The sequence below is a fragment of the Mauremys mutica genome, chromosome 4, assembly GCF_020497125.1.
Source record: "Mauremys mutica isolate MM-2020 ecotype Southern chromosome 4, ASM2049712v1, whole genome shotgun sequence".
Lineage (NCBI taxonomy): Eukaryota > Metazoa > Chordata > Testudines > Geoemydidae > Mauremys > Mauremys mutica.
Genome location: NC_059075.1, coordinates 39639281 through 39657950, shown reverse-complemented (window position 1 = coordinate 39657950; position 18670 = coordinate 39639281). Strand labels below are relative to the sequence as shown.

The following is an 18670-nucleotide window of genomic DNA, read 5'->3' as shown; positions in this document are numbered from 1 at the left end:
GCAACTTTACAATGCTGGCTGGCCTTACTCCTTTAAACCTTATGCATGAGGATTGATAGTTCTCATAACTGTTGTTCTTGTGGCTAATGACTTTCCCTCCCATGAAATAAATCCCAGGAGATCTTGCATAATTGCCTCCCTTCTCTTATGGCCCCTTCCTCATCTGCCTGCTAGCTAGCAACCCTGCCCTTTCTCCTTGACATCTAAAAGTGCTTATTATTTTAACTGATTATCTTTCCCCCTCCCCAGCCTCAGTGACTTTTTTTTTAAATCCCCTTTAATCAAGCAATCGCAGAAGGTAGATGGAGGGGGGAAAGTGGTGGAAGGCATATTAATCCATTTTTTCCATCCCTCTCCCACAGGTCCATTTTGGAACTGTTCCCTTTTGTCCAGTCTAATTCTCACTGTCTCAGATGTTGGGGATGCCAACACTGACTCTTGAAAATCAGCTCCTCATGAAAGATAGTAGACATGAAAGGTCTGGGAGGCGTTGACTTGGATTTTAGAGTAGCAGGTACCTCTGACTCAGTTACAGCGTGGGAACTAATTATTCTGCATAGGTCAGGCACATAGTGCTTCCAGTCAGAGTCTGTGCCTGATACGTTGCTTAGCGCATTCTGGGAGTGTGGTAAAGACAGGGTCCAGCACAGATGAAGCTGGTCCCTGCATCTTTTTTGTTTAAAGAGGGTGTGAAGGTGGGATGCCTCATTGGGTATGGTAGAGAAGGGGGAAGGAAGCGAGTTAGTGAATGCTGCCTGGCAGCAAGAGTCAGGAGACCTGGAGGCTGAGATGTGAATTCAATCAAACCCACATGCACTTAGTCTGCCAACCTCTCCCCCTTCCTCGCCCCCCCAGGTCATTATCTCCCTTCAGTGCTTCTTAGCTGAAAAGAAAGCTGTGATTTTAAAATCTGAATTTCAAAGGCGCTCTCAGAATGAACCTCAAGTGCTTTCTTCTTTCATATGCCTAAATCCCCATCTGTCCTTCAGAATGCACCCAGAGGGAGCTCCCTGCAAGATCAGCAGCACACACTCCCACTGCAATGGCTCCCTTAGGGATACACAGAGGGGCTGGGATGCAGATTTAGGGAATCTTGAAAGTAATCCCAAGAAGTAACTGTAATTCCCATCACCGAGGTTTCAGGTCCTAGCAGTGGCGTTGGGGCTGGGTGAGTTATCAGTTGTAGAGAGGTAGTTGGAATCATGAATCCAGCTCCAAGGAGGATTTCCACAATGGACAAAAGCAGTTGCTTGACATCCGAGGTGGGTTTCTGGCAACAGCATTCCAGGTTGTTTTGAGAGTGCTTACCATGGGGGTGAGGGATAGCTGCTGGCAGGAGCTTAAAGTAGGGAAAGGATTAGTCCAAACTAGAATCCTAACTTACTTATCTTCCCAACTACCAGAAATCTACCCTGATCCCAGAACCAGCAATTCAAATGCATCCTGCTTCCAACCTTCCCCACCCCAGTCGGCCTCCTCATTATCAATGTTTCCACCTGGTTGCTGGCCAGTTTCTGAAAAGTCAACCTGGGTGAAATAAGGTAGCATGGCCTAGGAGAAAGCCAAGTTTTAATCCTGGCCCTACTATTCACTCTCTGTGTGGCTTTGGGCAAATCACTTTAGCTTTATCCCAGTTTCTCGTATATGCAGATAATTCTTTATCCATCTCCATTCCAATGGTGTAGTGAGGGTGAATTAACTGTACAGTGCTCTGAACAGATAAAATGCTACATAAATGCTAAGTAAGTGTAGGAGTTTAGGGGTAGCAGCCCAAACGGTGTTAGTTTATCATAGATGAAGGAAGAACTTCATACCCACAAATACCAACCATGCCAGGACAAGGGCAGTTTGGGAGGAAAAGACGGTTTTCCTTGCCTGCAGTGGCAGTAAGAAAATGTGAAGAACTCCAATTGTATAGGTCCCAATACAATGAAAGTTCCACATACAGTGGTAGGATCAGTGCCTAAGGGCCTATCTGCTGTAGGGGTCACTTCAGTTGCTGCCAAAATGTAGCCACCTCTGGGTGGAATGTGGCAGTTGTTTAAACACCCATAGCAATACTTCACAACAGTTCAGGAGAGTAAGCAGAGAAGAATCCTGTATTTAATTGAAATTACAGAAGGATTTTAGGGAGGTAGAATATATTTGCCAAAAATGGAATTTAGCCAAATGTTGTCGCTAACATCTCCTATTTGAGTACAGAGGAAAAGAGCCCTGGGATCTTAATAGGCACAAGTGGCCACGGTCTCTCTTTTTTGCATCTTATGTGAAACACACCTCCCTTTGTATATTTGTAAATGTAATTTAATTTACATGCTTCTGTAGAGGCAAAATCTCTGCTTGTGTTGCAGCGGCTGTCTTTTATTTGTAAATAATATAATTTATGTGTGAAGCTCCTCCCATCCAAGACACCCGGGGTGCTTATGTTGCTTAATTAAAAACTGCAACAAAAACAGAATTGAAAAACACCCCTCTTAGCAATTAGTTAGATAACACAAATGAGGGATGGAGGAAAGATTAACACATCTGGGTCCTGCAGTGGAGGTTGAGGTAGGGGTGGAAGAGGACCAAAGTCCAGTAAGTGAGCCCAGTGTTTTGCAAACCCCGTGGAAGATCTGAACCCTGCACTGAAAGCTTAGGATCTCACTAGGATATAGTTTCTGGGGCATAAGAGGTGTGGGTGTGAGGACCCTGAATGGGTATTTACAAGAGCTGCCTGTAGCCACTGAGACTCCTTTCCCCATCTGTACAACACCTCCCAAAGTGTTGGGCACTTCAAAGTAAGAGAAGCATAACCCCTCAATATTTGCACATGTTGCACCACTTGAAACTCTGTATACTGCTGGGAATTTGTCCAGTCTGATACGAACATTGATTGCAACATAGTTCTTCGCTCCAATCTTAACATCATTTTCTTGCTGTACATGTAGGGAGCAATGCGTGGCTGTGAGTACTAGGGGTGAGAACAACACTGTGCCACCCTTGCTAGGCATCACCGTCCAATAGTTGGAACAGGGGGCTGGATGTCCAGATGTGAGCTCTATCCCAGACTCAATCACTGTGTGACCTTAGATAAGTCACTTTAGCTTTCTGTGCCTCCTTTTCCCTGCCTGAAAAATGGGCACAAAGCTATCACTCTGTTAAGTAAGAAGAACAGGAGTACTTGTGACACCTTAGAGACTAACAGAGTCACAAGAACTCCTGTTCTTTTTGCTGATACAGACTCACATGGCTGCTACTCTGAAACTCTGTTAAGTGTTGCAAAATTCTCCAGGGAAACATACTACGTGTGAAGTAATACTATTCCACACCTCAGAAGTTGAACAGTACTGTAGACTTCCTTAGTGCTGTCATTTAGATCCTCTTTCCCACCTCACCAAATTCGATACTTTCTTTGTGACCTCCACACCCCTTAGGCTCTTTATATTTATCCCTGTATGTAATATTAGGTTGACAAAACATGGTCACCTATAACCTGTGTGATCATTCTCCAGATTCAAATAATTATTTCCCCCCTTAATAAATTGTTTGAAGCTGTGTTAGACCATGAATTAGAGGCCATCAAATAGTTAACATGGGTCTCCCCCAGCATGGATTGGAATAATCAACAGCTGAGTCAAGGGAGAGAATTATTTCAGGAGTGGGTGGGTCAGCTTTTGTGGCCTGCATCTTGCGGGATGTCAGACTAGATGATCATAATGGTCCCTTCTGATCTTAAGTTCTATGATTCTATGAATTTGGGGGGAAAGAAAAAAAACTGTTGTTGACATTTGCAAGGTGCTTGGCTTGGAGAATCGGGAGTGGGATTCAGTTCTTTCCTTGTAAGGAAAGTTGTTTAAATCTGGCCCAGGTCATCAGTGACACTGTCATTCCGATCTGTGGGCTGCTTGCTGGCCTGTGTGGAAATGTACTACGATTGACTTCAGCTACTAAATGGGTAAGGGTTCACATCAGGTAAGCTGTCCTTGTTGGCCCACTTGTTGACAGCTTCAGTAGAGAGATCCACATTTAAACAGGAATGGAGACTGCACTCTTTTCTCACTAACAGCTTTTCTGGGTCAGGGTTGAAGCACACTCCTGGAACATTGTGTGGGACGTTTGCACTTCTGCTGCCCATGTACCAGTCCTATGAATAAAAAGAACACTTTGATCTCCAGCGCTGTTAGTCCAGTGCTTGCACTCACTTAATGTTAAATTAAAGTTTAAAGTTTAGCTGAAATTGAAAGTCACCAATAAATCTCTGCTTCCACGTTCCTGTTGTGTTCTGTTCGGGTCACACAGTATGTTGCTGCTCTGATGGTTGTTTGTTTAAATACCACCCTACTGCACCATTGTCGTTGAAAGATTTCATTATGGTCTCACTTGTTTGTGAAGTATAATGGTAACTCGCTACTCTTGCATTTAATCCAAATTGGACAGTCAAACTAAAGGGCACAAATATAATTCAGTTTACCACATATGCAATCAGTCAAATGTTTCAGTTTTAATTATCTGGTTAGTTTTTAATCATACACAATGTTATCAGCTCAGTAAGAGACACAAAACACAATCCATGCCCCAAAAGGCTGAGTCTGAAGGTTTGATTTTTTTGCCACCTTCACTCCAATTTAGTAATACGTTACTCCACAAGTACCCTTTGGGGAACATTGGTTAGGGTGGTTGAAAATGGGTAATGATGGCAGAATCTGGCTCTGAAGGTCTTTGTACGAGAAGCCAAGACTGCTTGTTTAAACTGTAACCTTTAACTTCAAGGTGCTGTTTTAAAGCAGAGAGTGTGTGGGCGGAAATAGTCTGACATTGAGTAAAAGCCATTTGGTGAACAGGGTTTTGGGGGAGGCTGAGTGTATGTTTCTGGAAAGGCTAAAGGGATTATCTTGCTGCTTTTGATTCCCTTCTCTCCCCCCAAGTTAATCTGTTTGTACATGATTGCTACTGGGAGGTTCCCATTTGCACTTGTAAGCCTAACTGATTGTTAGGTGTTGGTATTGGTATCTTTTTTACTGTGGTATAAATCTAAATAAATACACTTTGCTCCTGGTTTGCCTGCTGTAAATTATGCAGAATTCCATCAACTTCCAGATGGTACCATTCTGTACAGCTGTAAATGTAACCATTTCCACAGGCCTGCTAAAAAGGCTTCTGTTTTAAGCATGTATTGTTTGATCTGAATGGCTTAATCTGGAGTGGTATATGGCAATGGCCCGTATGAAGGAATGGAGGGGCCATGCAGGTAAGAATGGCCATGGGGCAGTGAAGTCATTGAACTATCAGCGGGGGAAGCATACCCATTCATTTTTTTCATGTTTTCATGGTGAAGGGGTTTCTATAACCTGCATATGAGCAAAACCAGAGAGCGTGTGTTGGTGTGGTTGGTGTTTCTAAAACAGATCTGCAACATATTGGGCATCTGGGGTCATTTGCTGTTTCCTTGCAATTAGCAATGCTCCTGGAGTGGATAGTGGACTCCAGTCAAGAAAAAGGCCAGACAAATACATTTCGTCCAGCCAAAGTGCTGCCTCGGTTAAATATTCTCTCTCTTCATACACTAGGAAACTCCACGTTGATCATTTATATTCAGCTGTACCTGATGCTAATTGAAAGGACTTGTGGTTGCAGCTAGCTGTGCATTTAAGCCTTGTTCCTATTCTCACATTCACACTGTCCTTCGGGATGACTCACTAGATGTCAGGCAGCTGCAGGAGCAAAGTTGAGGTTATTTGATGGCCTCTCTGTCCTCACACCAGATTCTTCCTCCCCTATTCGCCTCAACCAAACCTTCCCCACTTCCTTCAGTGCATGAAGGAATGAATACAAATCCTCCTGTCTGGGGAGCTGTACATAGAGTATCTTCTTAAAGGGACCTCTGATAAGTCCGGGCTAAGGGAAAGGTGGGACATTTGGTGTTAGGAGTAAGACTGGTGCAGATCAGTGTGTAACATCTTGACATAATCTTTCCCACTAACAGTTCCCAGATGTGTATTTCCCTCTCTCCCTGGGTTTCCTCACATTCACCATCTTCTAGCCACATCAGTGAAGCAGTCTGCTTAGCAGTTGCACTAGTCCAGTCTCATCATAAGTATAGTGAGAGCTATCTAAGGTGCACTAGTCCCCTCTAACTACAGGGAGGACCTGCATGGCTCCTCCCACAATCACACATTCACTTTTTGCTAGTACGGTTTCGAAGTGTTTTGTTACCAAAGGAAAAAAAAATCTGGTGTTCCTAATGTATCAGTATGGAGGAAAAACTCTCAAACTGGTTGAATCCGTGGGACGTTGATGGAACTCCAGGAAGACATTGCCCTGTGTCTAATGGGCATGGATATGCCCAGCTTTTGTAGCCTGTCTCTGCTCACTAGGCAACGCTGAGACACATAGCATGGCAGCAAAGCAGTGTCAGAATGCTATGCAATGTCTCTTTAAGGCTTCTTGTGAGTCTTCTCTAAAATTCCACCCATCAATACCCAGCAATAGTTTATTTTTATTTCTGCAGTGAGCAGGAGCCCTCCCCATGGTCTATCCCTGTGCCTTCTTGCTTTGTCGCCCTAGCTCCAACAGGCACAGATGGCGTTGGACCTTTCTCCATGCCTGAGTGACCTATGCAGTAATTCAATAGGAAGACAACGTCTAGTCTCATGGAGGCCCGTTTTAATTCTGTAACTGAAACAGGTCATGATAACCTGTATTGGAGGGATGGGAGATTTTTAAACTCCTGCACTTTTATTTTTGCAGACCCCTCGGACGCACACAGCAATGAGCGATAGGTAGGATGGAAAAGGGTTGCCCTTTCACTGCCAGCCTTCTGTTACCATTTTGCACTGCCATTGTTCCACTGAAATTAATGAATCATTGGAGTATACTGGGTACATTCAGGCAGGGGGGAATTCTGTGTAGCAGGGCCATTCTAGCTGGCGAGCAGTCAGTGCCCTTCAAATCATCGTTTATGCTCCTGGAATGATGAATCCCTCTGACTAGACCCTTATTTCAGTTGGGTAGGTTCTCTTCAGCTAAGACTTAAGGGCAGTACGTCCTTGAACCATTTAGGGTGGTTGTTTGTTTTCTATTAAAATGTAGGCTAGCTCTTTATTGACCCTCATGCCTACCTGCTAGGGGCCTTGCTGTTAATTGGCCATGTTGGGCCCGTTACATGGAAATGATGTTGGGGACATTCTAAGAGAGTCTTCTCATGACTAAAGAGTTGTGTTATATACTTTATGGACACTGGCTCTGAGCAGATTGAAGAGACCCACTTAAGCCTCAGTTGAAAGCAGTAGCCTAGCCAAGCAGTCACTGGCTGTGCACTCCAGTAAGTTGCTGAATTTGTGTGTTAGCAGATGGTGAGCCACCTGAGGAGAGGTTTTGCTCCGGAATGGGGACTGATTACCATGAGGTCACTCCTTGAACATTAAGTAAATATTCACATAGTTGCTTCATTCAAGTTTTAATATGCGAGATGGGGGGCCTCTTCTCCCCTGATGACACATGGTACATAGTGCCCATCAACTTTAGAAGTACTCTAGTTAGGAAGATGCGTCAAAGGACCAAGAAGCCCCAAAGGTGGAACAATGTGTTCTCCTTAAAGACAGCTGTGAAATTCCAGAATCTTCATGTTGAACTTCTCACTCAGGCAAAACTTCTCTTATTGTTCCTCATGCGCAATGCTAATCATTCTGCCTCTTATTTGTCCTCACTCATAAAAAATAACTAATGCGCAAAAATTGCCAAAGGACCAGCTGCCATCTCATCAAAAAAATTATAAATAGAAAACGTTTCCAGCAGTTCAGCTTCCATAGCTGCTGTCTTCTTTCTCTTCCTCCTTTTTTATTGCCAGGGATCTTAGTTTACGGGGCGAGGTGCATCTTTGAGTTTCTTCGCTGTCTATCTGCTCAGAAGAGGCCAAAACTTTCAATCTATGATATCACAGTTGTTTGCCATGGTGCTATAACTGAGAGCAGATGATGATGTCAGGTGGGGACTGAACAATAGGTGGATGCTTGAAGATAAACAGCTCACTTCTTACGTGCACGTGGATAAAATTTTCAAAAGTGCTTTTCTCTTTCTAAATGTGGTTATACTCTCAGAAATCGCTAATAATCGCATGCATCTGCATTCTCAGTATATAGGTCCTGCTTCTGCAATTGATGGTGTGTGATGGGTTACTACATCACACAGAGCCACATTGCGGTAAGTAGGGCTCCATGCAGATTCAGCAGTTCATTTACACGCTATCAGTTGCAGAAACGCAGCCTACATTTGTTCATTTGCAAATCAGCCTGCCAACTGTGCACATGCTTTCAGCAGGGATATGAACATTGCAGCTGGTTGAATACAGCAAAAACAGTGTTTGTGAACATTGATTTGCATTTCAAACACTTCTTTGGTTTGACTATCCTTGTGTCCTTTTATTCTTGACCCTTCCTATGGGATGGGTTTGTGTTTGTAGGGAGGCTCGGGGAATAGCATCCCTTCGTAGGAGTATCCAGAGTCACACATGAACCGGGGAGTCCATGCATGGAGAAGGGTATTAATTATTCTCCTTTTATAAAGGTTTCCTCTAATGAGGGAGCACTAAGGAGACTAGTCAAAGAGAGCAGTGCCCGAGCAGTCCTTAGGTGGAAAATTGTTAGCTCAAACCATTTGGTGAATACTTGTAAATAACAAACCCATTAGCAGAAATCAGGACCAGTTCATGAAGAGAAGAAAGTCCTGAATTTTTCAGATCATTTATTTGCATTATTTAATCAGCCCTACAGAAACTCCTGCCAGATTCTTTCTGTTTGTAGCATCATTTTAAAAAAATGATGACAGTTGATGTGTGAGGCGGAATAAAACCCAGCTGGCTTTCCCATAGCTCTGTCAGCTCTGTAGGACTAACAGTGGGAACTCATCTGTTTCAATAAAGTCCTCAGCTATGGCTCTGAGCCATGTTGAGTAAGAAGATGCTATATTTTTACATGATCACATTTCTGACCATCACCACAGTAGACTATTTCAGTTGAATAAACCCCATCAAGCCCCAGTATCTGTATAGAAAAGATCTCTTAGCATCTGAAAGTACACTAATAAGTAATAAGCATGTTTTACAAAGACCTGGAACAATGAACATGCAATGTAAGCCAAGACTGGAGCAGTAAAGATGAATATTGGATAATTTCAGACTTGTCAAAATGCCCTTCAAGGATTTCTGCCTTCTGTTTCCTCCATGGCCTGTGAACTGCCTCATATTCAGTGGACACCATTAAAGCTCCATTCACAGCCCCAGATAAGTGCCCTAACAGCAGTAACTTCTATGCAATACTTGGAAGAGGAGATACTATGTTCCTGCAGTCACTGCAGAGTGGCATGTGTTGGGTTTCTAATGGAGCTCCCTGTATTGGCACAAGCAAAAACTTTGCTGGCCGGTCAAATACATCATTTCATAATTACAGGCTGTGGGGCAAATTCTGTTCTCATACCATTTTAACAGAGAGCAGAATTTGGGCCTCATGTGTAACCTACCTGCCCTGTGGACTTGGAGTTCATTTTCATGCCATTGGTGTGACTTTGTCACTCAGGAATGGCATAGCCACAAGCTAGGAATTGTGGTGAGACAGGCTGGTTCTTCTGTCGAGGAATTCTCACTAGAGTTATACTATACGACTCACCTTCTTTAGAACCAAGGGAAGAGAGAGATGACCCGCATTGCTGCTCCAATGACTGTGGCAGCTCTGATTTTCCTTTTGTCTGTGTCTAAACCAGCTAGCAGTAGGCATTTGATTACAATCAGACTTTTCTGCCAGCCATGACACAGTGCATTATTTGTTCTGATTTGCTTTTCACCGCTTCATTTTTACTGTTTTTGAACACAATGGACAAATCTTATTACAGTTGACCGTAATGTGGACAAGTGATCTAGATATTCCACAAAGTCTTGACCTGCAGCAACTCCTGCTATGTCCATTACAATCCCTACCATAGCTGTACCAATGCACATCAATTCTGATCCCCGACATACGTTGCTCATTCATTCCTGGGCTCCCCCTGCCACAGCTCTGTCAATGCTTCTTAGTCCTGACTTACATCACCCTCTGCTGTACTCGTTGTGGGCTTCCCACACACACCTGTGCCAAAGCAACTCAGTGCTAAGCTGCAACCCGCATGTACACTTTGAATTTAGCACAATCCACTCTTTGAGCTTCACTTACTGACTGATATGCACACGGTGTCACAGTTCTGGAATTGGAAGGAATTAGCATTTCAAAGGTTTGGCTGCACAGTGTAATGAGTGAGGAATAAAGCTGGACATGGGGGCAGGGGGAGAGAGGGGTATGACTGGTTTCCCTTCAGGAGCATTGTTTGCAAGGAGCCTTGTTCTGGTTTTCTTTTTATGGGAGAAAATCCCCAAATGGAAAAGCCCTGATCTGGGGGGATGGAGAGGGCTGAGAATTCTGGGAGTATCCATAGCCAAGCTTCTTTGCTTTACGGTTCTCTGGCAATCAGTCAAGTTGGTGGGTGCTTGGTCATGGTTGGAGACCTGTAGGCCGAAACCAGCCTGGTGTGTATTACGCTAAGCATCAGGAGGCCCAGCGCCCAGGAGAAACAATTTTGTGGACTCTCTAGCTTCTAGTGGCATGTTGCTGTTCTTCTAACTATAGAGACTTAAAAAAGCAGAATTCCAGCTCAGTACTGGTCTCACTCCAGAGTTATTTCCACCATCAGCATGTTCCTCTAGCATTTCGATGTGCTATATGAAGTTATGTTGGCAACGGTGAGTTCTGGAGGAGACAGGAAAGTGTTTAGCCCTCCACCTACCTTTCTATGCATGTGCCTTCTGGGATGTGAGGGAGAAGGCACTTCTTAGGGTGTAGGGGGTAATGATCTTGATCCAATTTGGGTGGGAAAGGGATAGAGGTTTGGGTTTGGGTTTGGCTCTGAGCACTAGTTCATTTGCCATCTTCTGATGAGCTGTGGTCAGTATCACACCAGGGTGATTTTGGTGACTCTCCTAATCAGGCAAGCACTGCCGTGTAGTAGGGTCCATCTTTAACTCTTGTACTTATCACTGTCTCCAGGCAAAGGACCTGAAACTCTGTATGCTGGGCAGAAACTTAATGACAACGAGTGGCACACAGTCCGGGTGGTGCGTCGAGGAAAGAGCCTCAAACTGACAGTCGATGATGATGTAGCTGAGGGTGAGTGCAATGTATTGGTATCTCTACTGTCTCCCTTTGTTCTCAGCTTCTTTTCAGCATATACATGCACCCTTCTTCTTTGTCTCTCTCTCCTCCACCTTTCTGTGAAGACCTCTCAACTGGGGATCACTGTGTTGAGAATCCAGTTATGAGGGGCTCTTTCTTCCCAACCAATTCTGGCAACAGTGGCCCGGAGTGGACCCTGGGAATGGAGACACAGCAAGGAGAACGCACAAGGGCTTGAACTCAGCCAAAAAGCAAGAAGGAAGCCATAGAGATGTTAGAGAGGGAAGGAAGTGTGTTAATTTGGTTATGTGCCTGCATGTAGTATGTGAGGGAGGAATAAGAAGAGATCCATATTGGTAACCCCAAAGGTTCCAAAAACTTTAGACATCCCCCCTCTCCCCCCATAGGCTTAAAATCATGAAATTTTTTTAAAAAATTGGGTTCTTTGGTCTTGTGGTCTTTGAGCCTTTAGGGTTCATTTTTTCCATCTGCTTCTTTACAACCATGGGAGCTAGAAACATATTTTAATTTTTCTAAATGAAAGCTGAGATTCCCCGATAATCACATGACTCTGGGAGTTGGAGCTTTAAGAGAAATAGTTGCTATCTTGAGAGGCTGATGATGCAATCATGAGAGTTGGTAATTCTAGGAGAAGCAGCATGGAAGCAGCTAGTTACGGTTGCATTTACCCCCTTGCAACTCCTCCTGTTCAGCTGGGCTCTATAAGCCTCTCTTCCAAATTCCATGGACCTCCTCATAGAAAACTCCTGGGAGGTTACTTACGTCTTTTTTTTTTTTTTGTAAGAGGTGGGCTTCTGGCATCTGAACAGGACTTGTTGTAAGCAACCTGACAGATAAAAACTTCTGGAAAAAAACAAGAGATGGATAATAGGGTTTGAAACGACCCAGGCATTCTGTCGGCTTAACAGGTCGACACGGGGGTGGTTTCCAAAGTACTTGATCATATGTGCATTCTAAATCATTGGTGGTAAATGTACACTCTGGGGTGTGGTGAGAAATGGAGAGGGAGATGCCCAGTGACATGAGGAAGCCCCATCTGCTGGTTGCTGGAACTAGCAAAGGTGCGTTCGCTATTACAGTGGGCAAGTTCTTCTGCTTAAGTGGCAACTTTTCAGCCTTAGAGTGAATTTTTTACTTTGTCTCTGTGCTGGAGAGCACAATAACACGGTTCTCTTGCATTAGAGGAATTCTGGAAGTGATTTTCAGTAACAGCCACTAGATGGCACTTTCATCATACAGCTCAGAAAGGTGCACAAAGAAAATTGCCACTTGAAAGTGTATTTTTCATAAAACCGATCTGATAAATAAAAATGATGGAATCATATATATAGATGATCACACAAACACACACACACACACAGAGTGTGTATGTGTATATAGCCATCCAAATAGTTATGTTAAGAACATGTTATGGTGCAAAGTTAAACACTTGAAAGTTAGGAAATGCCAGAACTATGGTCGTCTGTGCAGCCTTAAGTTGCCCCCCTCCCACCCTTTTGCCTATGCATTATGTTAGTCTTGACCTACATGATCAGATGCTACTGTTCTCTACAGGACACCTGGCTAAGTGAACAGGATGGACCTGCTATGAGGATAAAACAGGGTTGTGTAGAAAAGGAGGCTATTTTATTTAGACCTCCTGCATTGTTTATCGCAGAAGTTGGGAGATGTGTAGTGAATGTAGAGTGTAGTAACAGGAATAGATGGGTCTCATGTAAGGCCATTGAATGGTGCCTTGGTGATGTGGATCCTATATCTGCCTCTGGCAGAGCATTTCTCTAAGGTGCTAATCAAATAATTTAAACCCCACTTTTAACAGGTTGTCACTAATTGTGTTCCTCGCTTTCTGGGTGCCCAACATGAGAGCCTGGGGTCTGAGTACTCAGAATGGCAACTGAAGTCCATTGGAGATGTGCTTGACTATATAAAGTGCTAAATATCTGGAAAAATCAAGTCCTAGGCATCCTACACCGGATATACAAAATTAGTGGTTACTTCTGATCTTACTTTCTGTGTCTCAGCTGCCCATCTGTAATGTGGAGGTACATCTCTACCCAGATACAACGCTGTCCTCGGGAGTCAAAAAATCTTACCTCGTTATAGGTGAAACCGCATGATATTGAACTTGCTTTGTTCCTCTGGAGTGCGCAGCCCCCCCCCACCCCCCCGGAGCGCTGCTTTACTGCGTTCTATCCGAATTCATGTTATATCGGGTCGTGTTATAGTGTGGTAGAGGTGTACTACCACCCTTTCACCTCACTGGGGTCTGTGAAGCTCTTGAATACTTCAGAAAAGCCCATGAGGAAATGTAGGAATTTTGTCTGCAGACCAGAATTTCAATAGTGTGCTGCAAGTAAGCATAAGGGCCACACTCTGAGCAATGAGAAAACAAAATATTGAATAGCTGTTAATTGAGCACTATCCATTCTGTGCACTGAATGGGGTAGGGGTCCTGGGGAGAAATAGTATATGCATTATAATACTGCTTTTATTTACATAAGGGGGCTGAATTAAGGTGCACTGGCAACCTTAGCTTTTGCATTTCCTAACTTGTGAGTGCTTGACTTTGCAACCTTAATAACATTCTTTGAACATTGTTTTTTTGTGTGTAATATATAAATGAGTGCCATATCTGTACTGCATGGAAGTACAATATGTATATGTAATTAACTAAATATGCTTTAAGGTCATATAACTAGATATTTTGTTATACTGAATAATGAAAATTCGTCACCAAGACATGTAGAGCCCAGACCATGCAGTAATTTGGTGTTTGAAGTTAACGAGGCTGTCTTATCTGTTGCCTGCTCATGCGTTAACCCCCTACCATGCTGCTGAGCAGAGCTAAGCAACAACTAGAATAACATCAGACAGCGGGAGAGGCCATTTTCCTTGTGTGGAGCAGCAGAGTGAATTTTTAACACATTATCATTTTTATGACTGTGTCCGTGTTTCTCATTTTCTCTCTTTTTTTTTTTAACCTCATTTCATCAATCATCAAACTAGGAACCAACGACTTATTTCAAAAGTGTATCTGAATTGTTTTTTTTTGTTTTTTTCAGCAGGCCTGATCTGGCAAGCTGCTGAGTGCCTTCAACTTCGGTTATTTTTGGTTGGAGCTGAGGGCACCTAGCAGTGATGGACTCTTGGACTGTAAGTCCCCGGAGGAGGGACCTGGTCTCCCCTGAAGTGCTGAACATGCTGTGGGAGCTCAGCAAATAATAAGTTTAAGTGAATCCCCTGAAAGCAAAATGAAATCTCACTCTTGCTCCTTTCCTAATTACCACCTTCTTCCATCAGTCCCCGTTTTGTCCTTTCTGTGAATCAGCTCTGTGCATCTGCTGGCTCCCATCTCTCTCTGTGGTGGAGTAATAAGGTCTCCGCTTGTTATGAGTGAATGTGGTACCCTGGCACATCTGGCTCATATGAGCGTGTCTGCCCTGTTTCTGTAGTATGGGGTCTTTGAGATAATGAAGTAGATTCAGCGGGGTTTTCTAGGCCCTATGCCAATCAGGGGAGTGATGATGAGGTTCTTTGGAACATTATGGAAGGACAGAAAGCGTTAGCAACCCAGGCCAGCAGGGACCTACCCTTAGGGAAGGAGCAGGGAGTTCACTCTCCACAACCCACTTGGTCCTCCACTTTTCAGAGTGCCCACAGGAGTGCTGGTGGCTTTTGTAGTGTGGAAACTTGTCTGCTAAGAATTGGACTGAACCCCCCAACTCATTTCATACACAGGCTGCCTACTAGATGATAACTTTATCCTTACTGATTTGGAAACCTGAAGGTGAATTGCTCGGTAGCCTGTTTACCAGTCCCCTAGCATGTTGGGTGTTCTTAATCTTTTCCTCTTGTTTGCGGAATTCAGGTACAATGGTTGGCGACCACACCCGCTTGGAGTTCCACAACATTGAAACGGGGATCATGACGGAGAAGCGGTACATCTCCGTCATCCCCTCTAGCTTCATCGGCCACCTCCAGAGTCTCATGTTTAATGGGCTGCTCTACATTGACCTGTGCAAGAACGGCGACATTGACTACTGTGAGCTGAAAGCACGCTTCGGCCTCCGCAACATCATCGCTGACCCAGTCACCTTCAAGACCAAAAGCAGTTACCTGAGTCTGGCCACCTTGCAGGCCTACACCTCCATGCACCTTTTCTTCCAGTTCAAGACCACCTCAGCTGATGGCTTCATCCTCTTCAACAGCGGTGATGGCAGTGATTTCATCGCAGTTGAGCTGGTCAAGGGGTGAGTGAACTTTATGCTGCAGTCCCCGAGGGCATTCAGCTAAGCTGTGGGTACCCTTTAAAATGTTCATACAAAGAAAGAGTCCTCTGGCTTGTCAGTTTCTATTCTTTTTTACTGAGGCATATGGTGTAGTGGTTAAGCAAAAGACTGGGACTCTGGGGTTCTATGCCTGACTGCCACTTATTTATGCTGGGGTGGAGTCTCTGATGTGATAGGTCTTTCTCATATCTAGATACTGTGATTCCCATCTCATAAAACTTTCACCAAATTTTGCCTAAGAGTCCATTAGCTGTGCTTGGAGTAAGACCAACAGTAGCTCTGGAGCCTCCATATGATCTGAGCTGACACGTGTGTTGTTTGCAGGTATATACACTACGTGTTTGACCTGGGGAATGGTCCTAATGTCATCAAGGGCAACAGTGATCGGCCTCTCAATGACAACCAGTGGCACAATGTGGTCATCACTCGAGACAACAGTAACACCCACAGCTTAAAAGTGGACACCAGGGTTGTTACTCAGGTTATCAACGGTGCCAAAAACCTTGACCTTAAAGGTAAATCTCAGAAGGATGCCAGTGCTCCTTTGGGCCTGGGGTGGGAGCAGTAGGCAAGGGGAAGCTGCATAACCATGCACGAAGGAATGGAAGGTCTGGGATGTGTTGTGGGTTTCTTTTAATTTAATTCTGCATTTAATCTATTGGCAAGTTCTCTAAGCACCATACTTTGCTGATCTTGCTCCTTCAGGGCAAGATGTTTTTGATGCATGGTCACATTACTCCTTAGTCACAATTATCATTCTTTGGTTAGCACAGGACTCTCCTGCATTAATCTATTATTCTAGATCAGGTACAGCATTGGCAGAACTAGAGTGGCAGGATGCATAGACAGTCAGGACTGAGAACCGCTGTTTATGGGGGAGCACAGGATTGATAATAGGGTGGTATCTGTCAATATGGAAGCACATTAGTAAAGCTAGGGTGGGAAGGACAGGTGATCAGAATCAAAGGGCATTGATGGAATTGTGTAAGGGGACAAGTCTAACAATAAGTGGTGCAGCTGGTTGAAGTTGATGTTCATTTACAGAGCTGTGTGACGGCCCAGGACAGGAGTGGCAGGTGATGCTTCAGGTCAGGGTCTGGATATGTTGGCAGGGTTGTGTGAGGGTCCATGACAGGAACAGCAGTGGATGCTGCATGTACATTGAGGTGGTTTAGCCAAGCTGGGTTCGAGATCACACCATGCACAGCTCTGGCTACCCTTCTTTCACTGGCAGTGCAATTCATTTAATGACTATAAGGTAAATGCAACTCTGAAAGATATGTTTATTTTACTTCCTTTTGCTTTTGTCTTTTTACCCTGTTTATCTCCAGGTGATCTCTACATTGCTGGCCTGGCTCAAGGCATGTACAGCAACGTCCCGAAGCTAGTGGCTTCACGCGATGGGTTTCAGGGCTGCCTAGCATCAGTGGACTTGAATGGGCGCCTGCCCGATCTAATCAATGACGCTCTCCACCGCAGTGGGCAAATTGAGCGCGGATGTGAAGGTACAACTCACTTTAGAGGCATTCCCCTCCCGGGCAGCCCCCCTTATCTCTTCGCTGCCCCCTGCTCTGCTGCTCACCAACTTTACAGGCCATCTCATTGGTTTGCTTTCATTGTGATGTCCTTCACTGCCATCAACATGTAATTGCCATGTTTGTAACCTCCTGACTATGTAGTGTCTGAGTGGGGGTGACCAGTGGCTGCCAGTGGCTCTTTCATGTAGTTATATTCCCCTAGGATATTGTGTCTCCAGCAATGGAAAGATGTTAGGCATGGTGTTGGTAGCAGGCTCCTCATGTGCTTTTCCTACAGAGCCACTTATTGACACTAAGAATATTTAAAGTGTCTAGTCTTGCTCTGGAATTGAGGTTCTCAGCTGTGCTCTGCAGGCCACCAGTTGTCCACAGGGCCCATCTTGGGACTCCACAACACTAAACATTTCGAAGACCAAGTAGTGGCAGGGAAAAGGGGATGAGGGCTTGCGGAGGTGAGGACAGGTCAAAGAGAGCATTCCTCTTATGAAGTGGGCCTTGCAATGGAAGAGTTGGAGAATGGCTGAAGGTGCTTTTTGAGACATCCAGCTAAAGTGATTTCTAGTACCTTAAATGAATAACTTATTATCCAGGCCAGACTTCCAGCAGCCAAAAATAAAAAGACTGACTTTAAGACCACTAGCTCAACCACATGGATGTGGCATGGGAACAAGTACTCAGGATCTTGTGCTCACAAAGCATAGGCCCACACCACTTGAGTTACATGATAATTTCTGTTGGCTTGTCAGTAGTGCTATGGCATGTGTCTCTTTGTAGGCAGGCATTGACTACTGGGGAAAACTAATCTCACATGCTGACACAATAGATGTACATTCCTGTAGAGGACTCTAGTGCATGTGGACTCTATCTACTAGGTAGCCCACATGTAGGATAAGATCCTTCTATGCACATGCATGCACGCCAGCTGGTATATTACATTCCTCACCATGCTAACTGCGAACAATTTGGCCATTTGCACCCCTTCATCCCCTTGAAATGCCCTTCCTTCCCACCAGGGTTGTTGCTAAGCAGTTTTGGAAATTCCAGTGGAGTGCCATCTCCTCCAAGCCTTCAAAATGTGTAAAGCCTCAAAGCAGCAGCTCCACTTGAAACCAAACCCCATCAGTTGGGTGTTCTGGTTTGCAGGGAGAGTTTGATACCAGTCCTCCTGCTGCTGGGTAAAAGTAAATCCTTCAATAACTGGTGGAGTCATTTGTGTCCAGGGATGAGAGAAGAAGGCCCTTGATATAAAACCCTGTTCTCATAACACGGGTGTATGATACACAGTCGCTGTAGCCTGGTCTTCCCTCTGCCACGGTACGTTTTTAATGGGGCCCATTAATCTGGCCATTTCCCCTGGAAGTTGCAGTGGTCCCTAAGAGCTTGCAGCTGTGCTTATTAGGCCTGTAACTAGGGTGCCAAAAGTGGGAATACTGTGTGTCTCGCTCTCATACAGTGTTGCTTTCAGGGCTCAGGAAAATTCCCTTTGCCTTTATAAAAATGCCCCCTTTGGATTCTTCCCAGCTCTCATCTCATTGCCCAGAAAACCTTTCTTCCAAATTGGGGGTTTCTGTTAAGTGTATTTTTAAAATATGTAGCTTGTGCAGTTTTGTGTGTGGGATGGCTAGTAGCTCTCCTAGGCCCCTGCTTT

General features: G+C 44.5%; 1 protein-coding gene across 47 annotated transcripts in view; it reads left to right on the top strand.

Annotated features, from left to right (window-relative positions):
- Positions 1-18670, top strand: part of NRXN3 (neurexin 3) — a 1517918-nt gene that overhangs the window by 716870 nt on the left and 782378 nt on the right. For all 47 annotated transcript variants that reach the window (XM_045016752.1, XM_045016791.1, XM_045016790.1 and 44 more), the window contains 4 exons: positions 11049-11168; positions 15064-15445; positions 15809-15999; positions 16816-16989. In XM_045016752.1, the coding sequence (XP_044872687.1) occupies positions 11049-11168; positions 15064-15445; positions 15809-15999; positions 16816-16989 (867 nt within the window). The remainder of the gene's footprint in view (positions 1-11048; positions 11169-15063; positions 15446-15808; positions 16000-16815; positions 16990-18670) is intronic.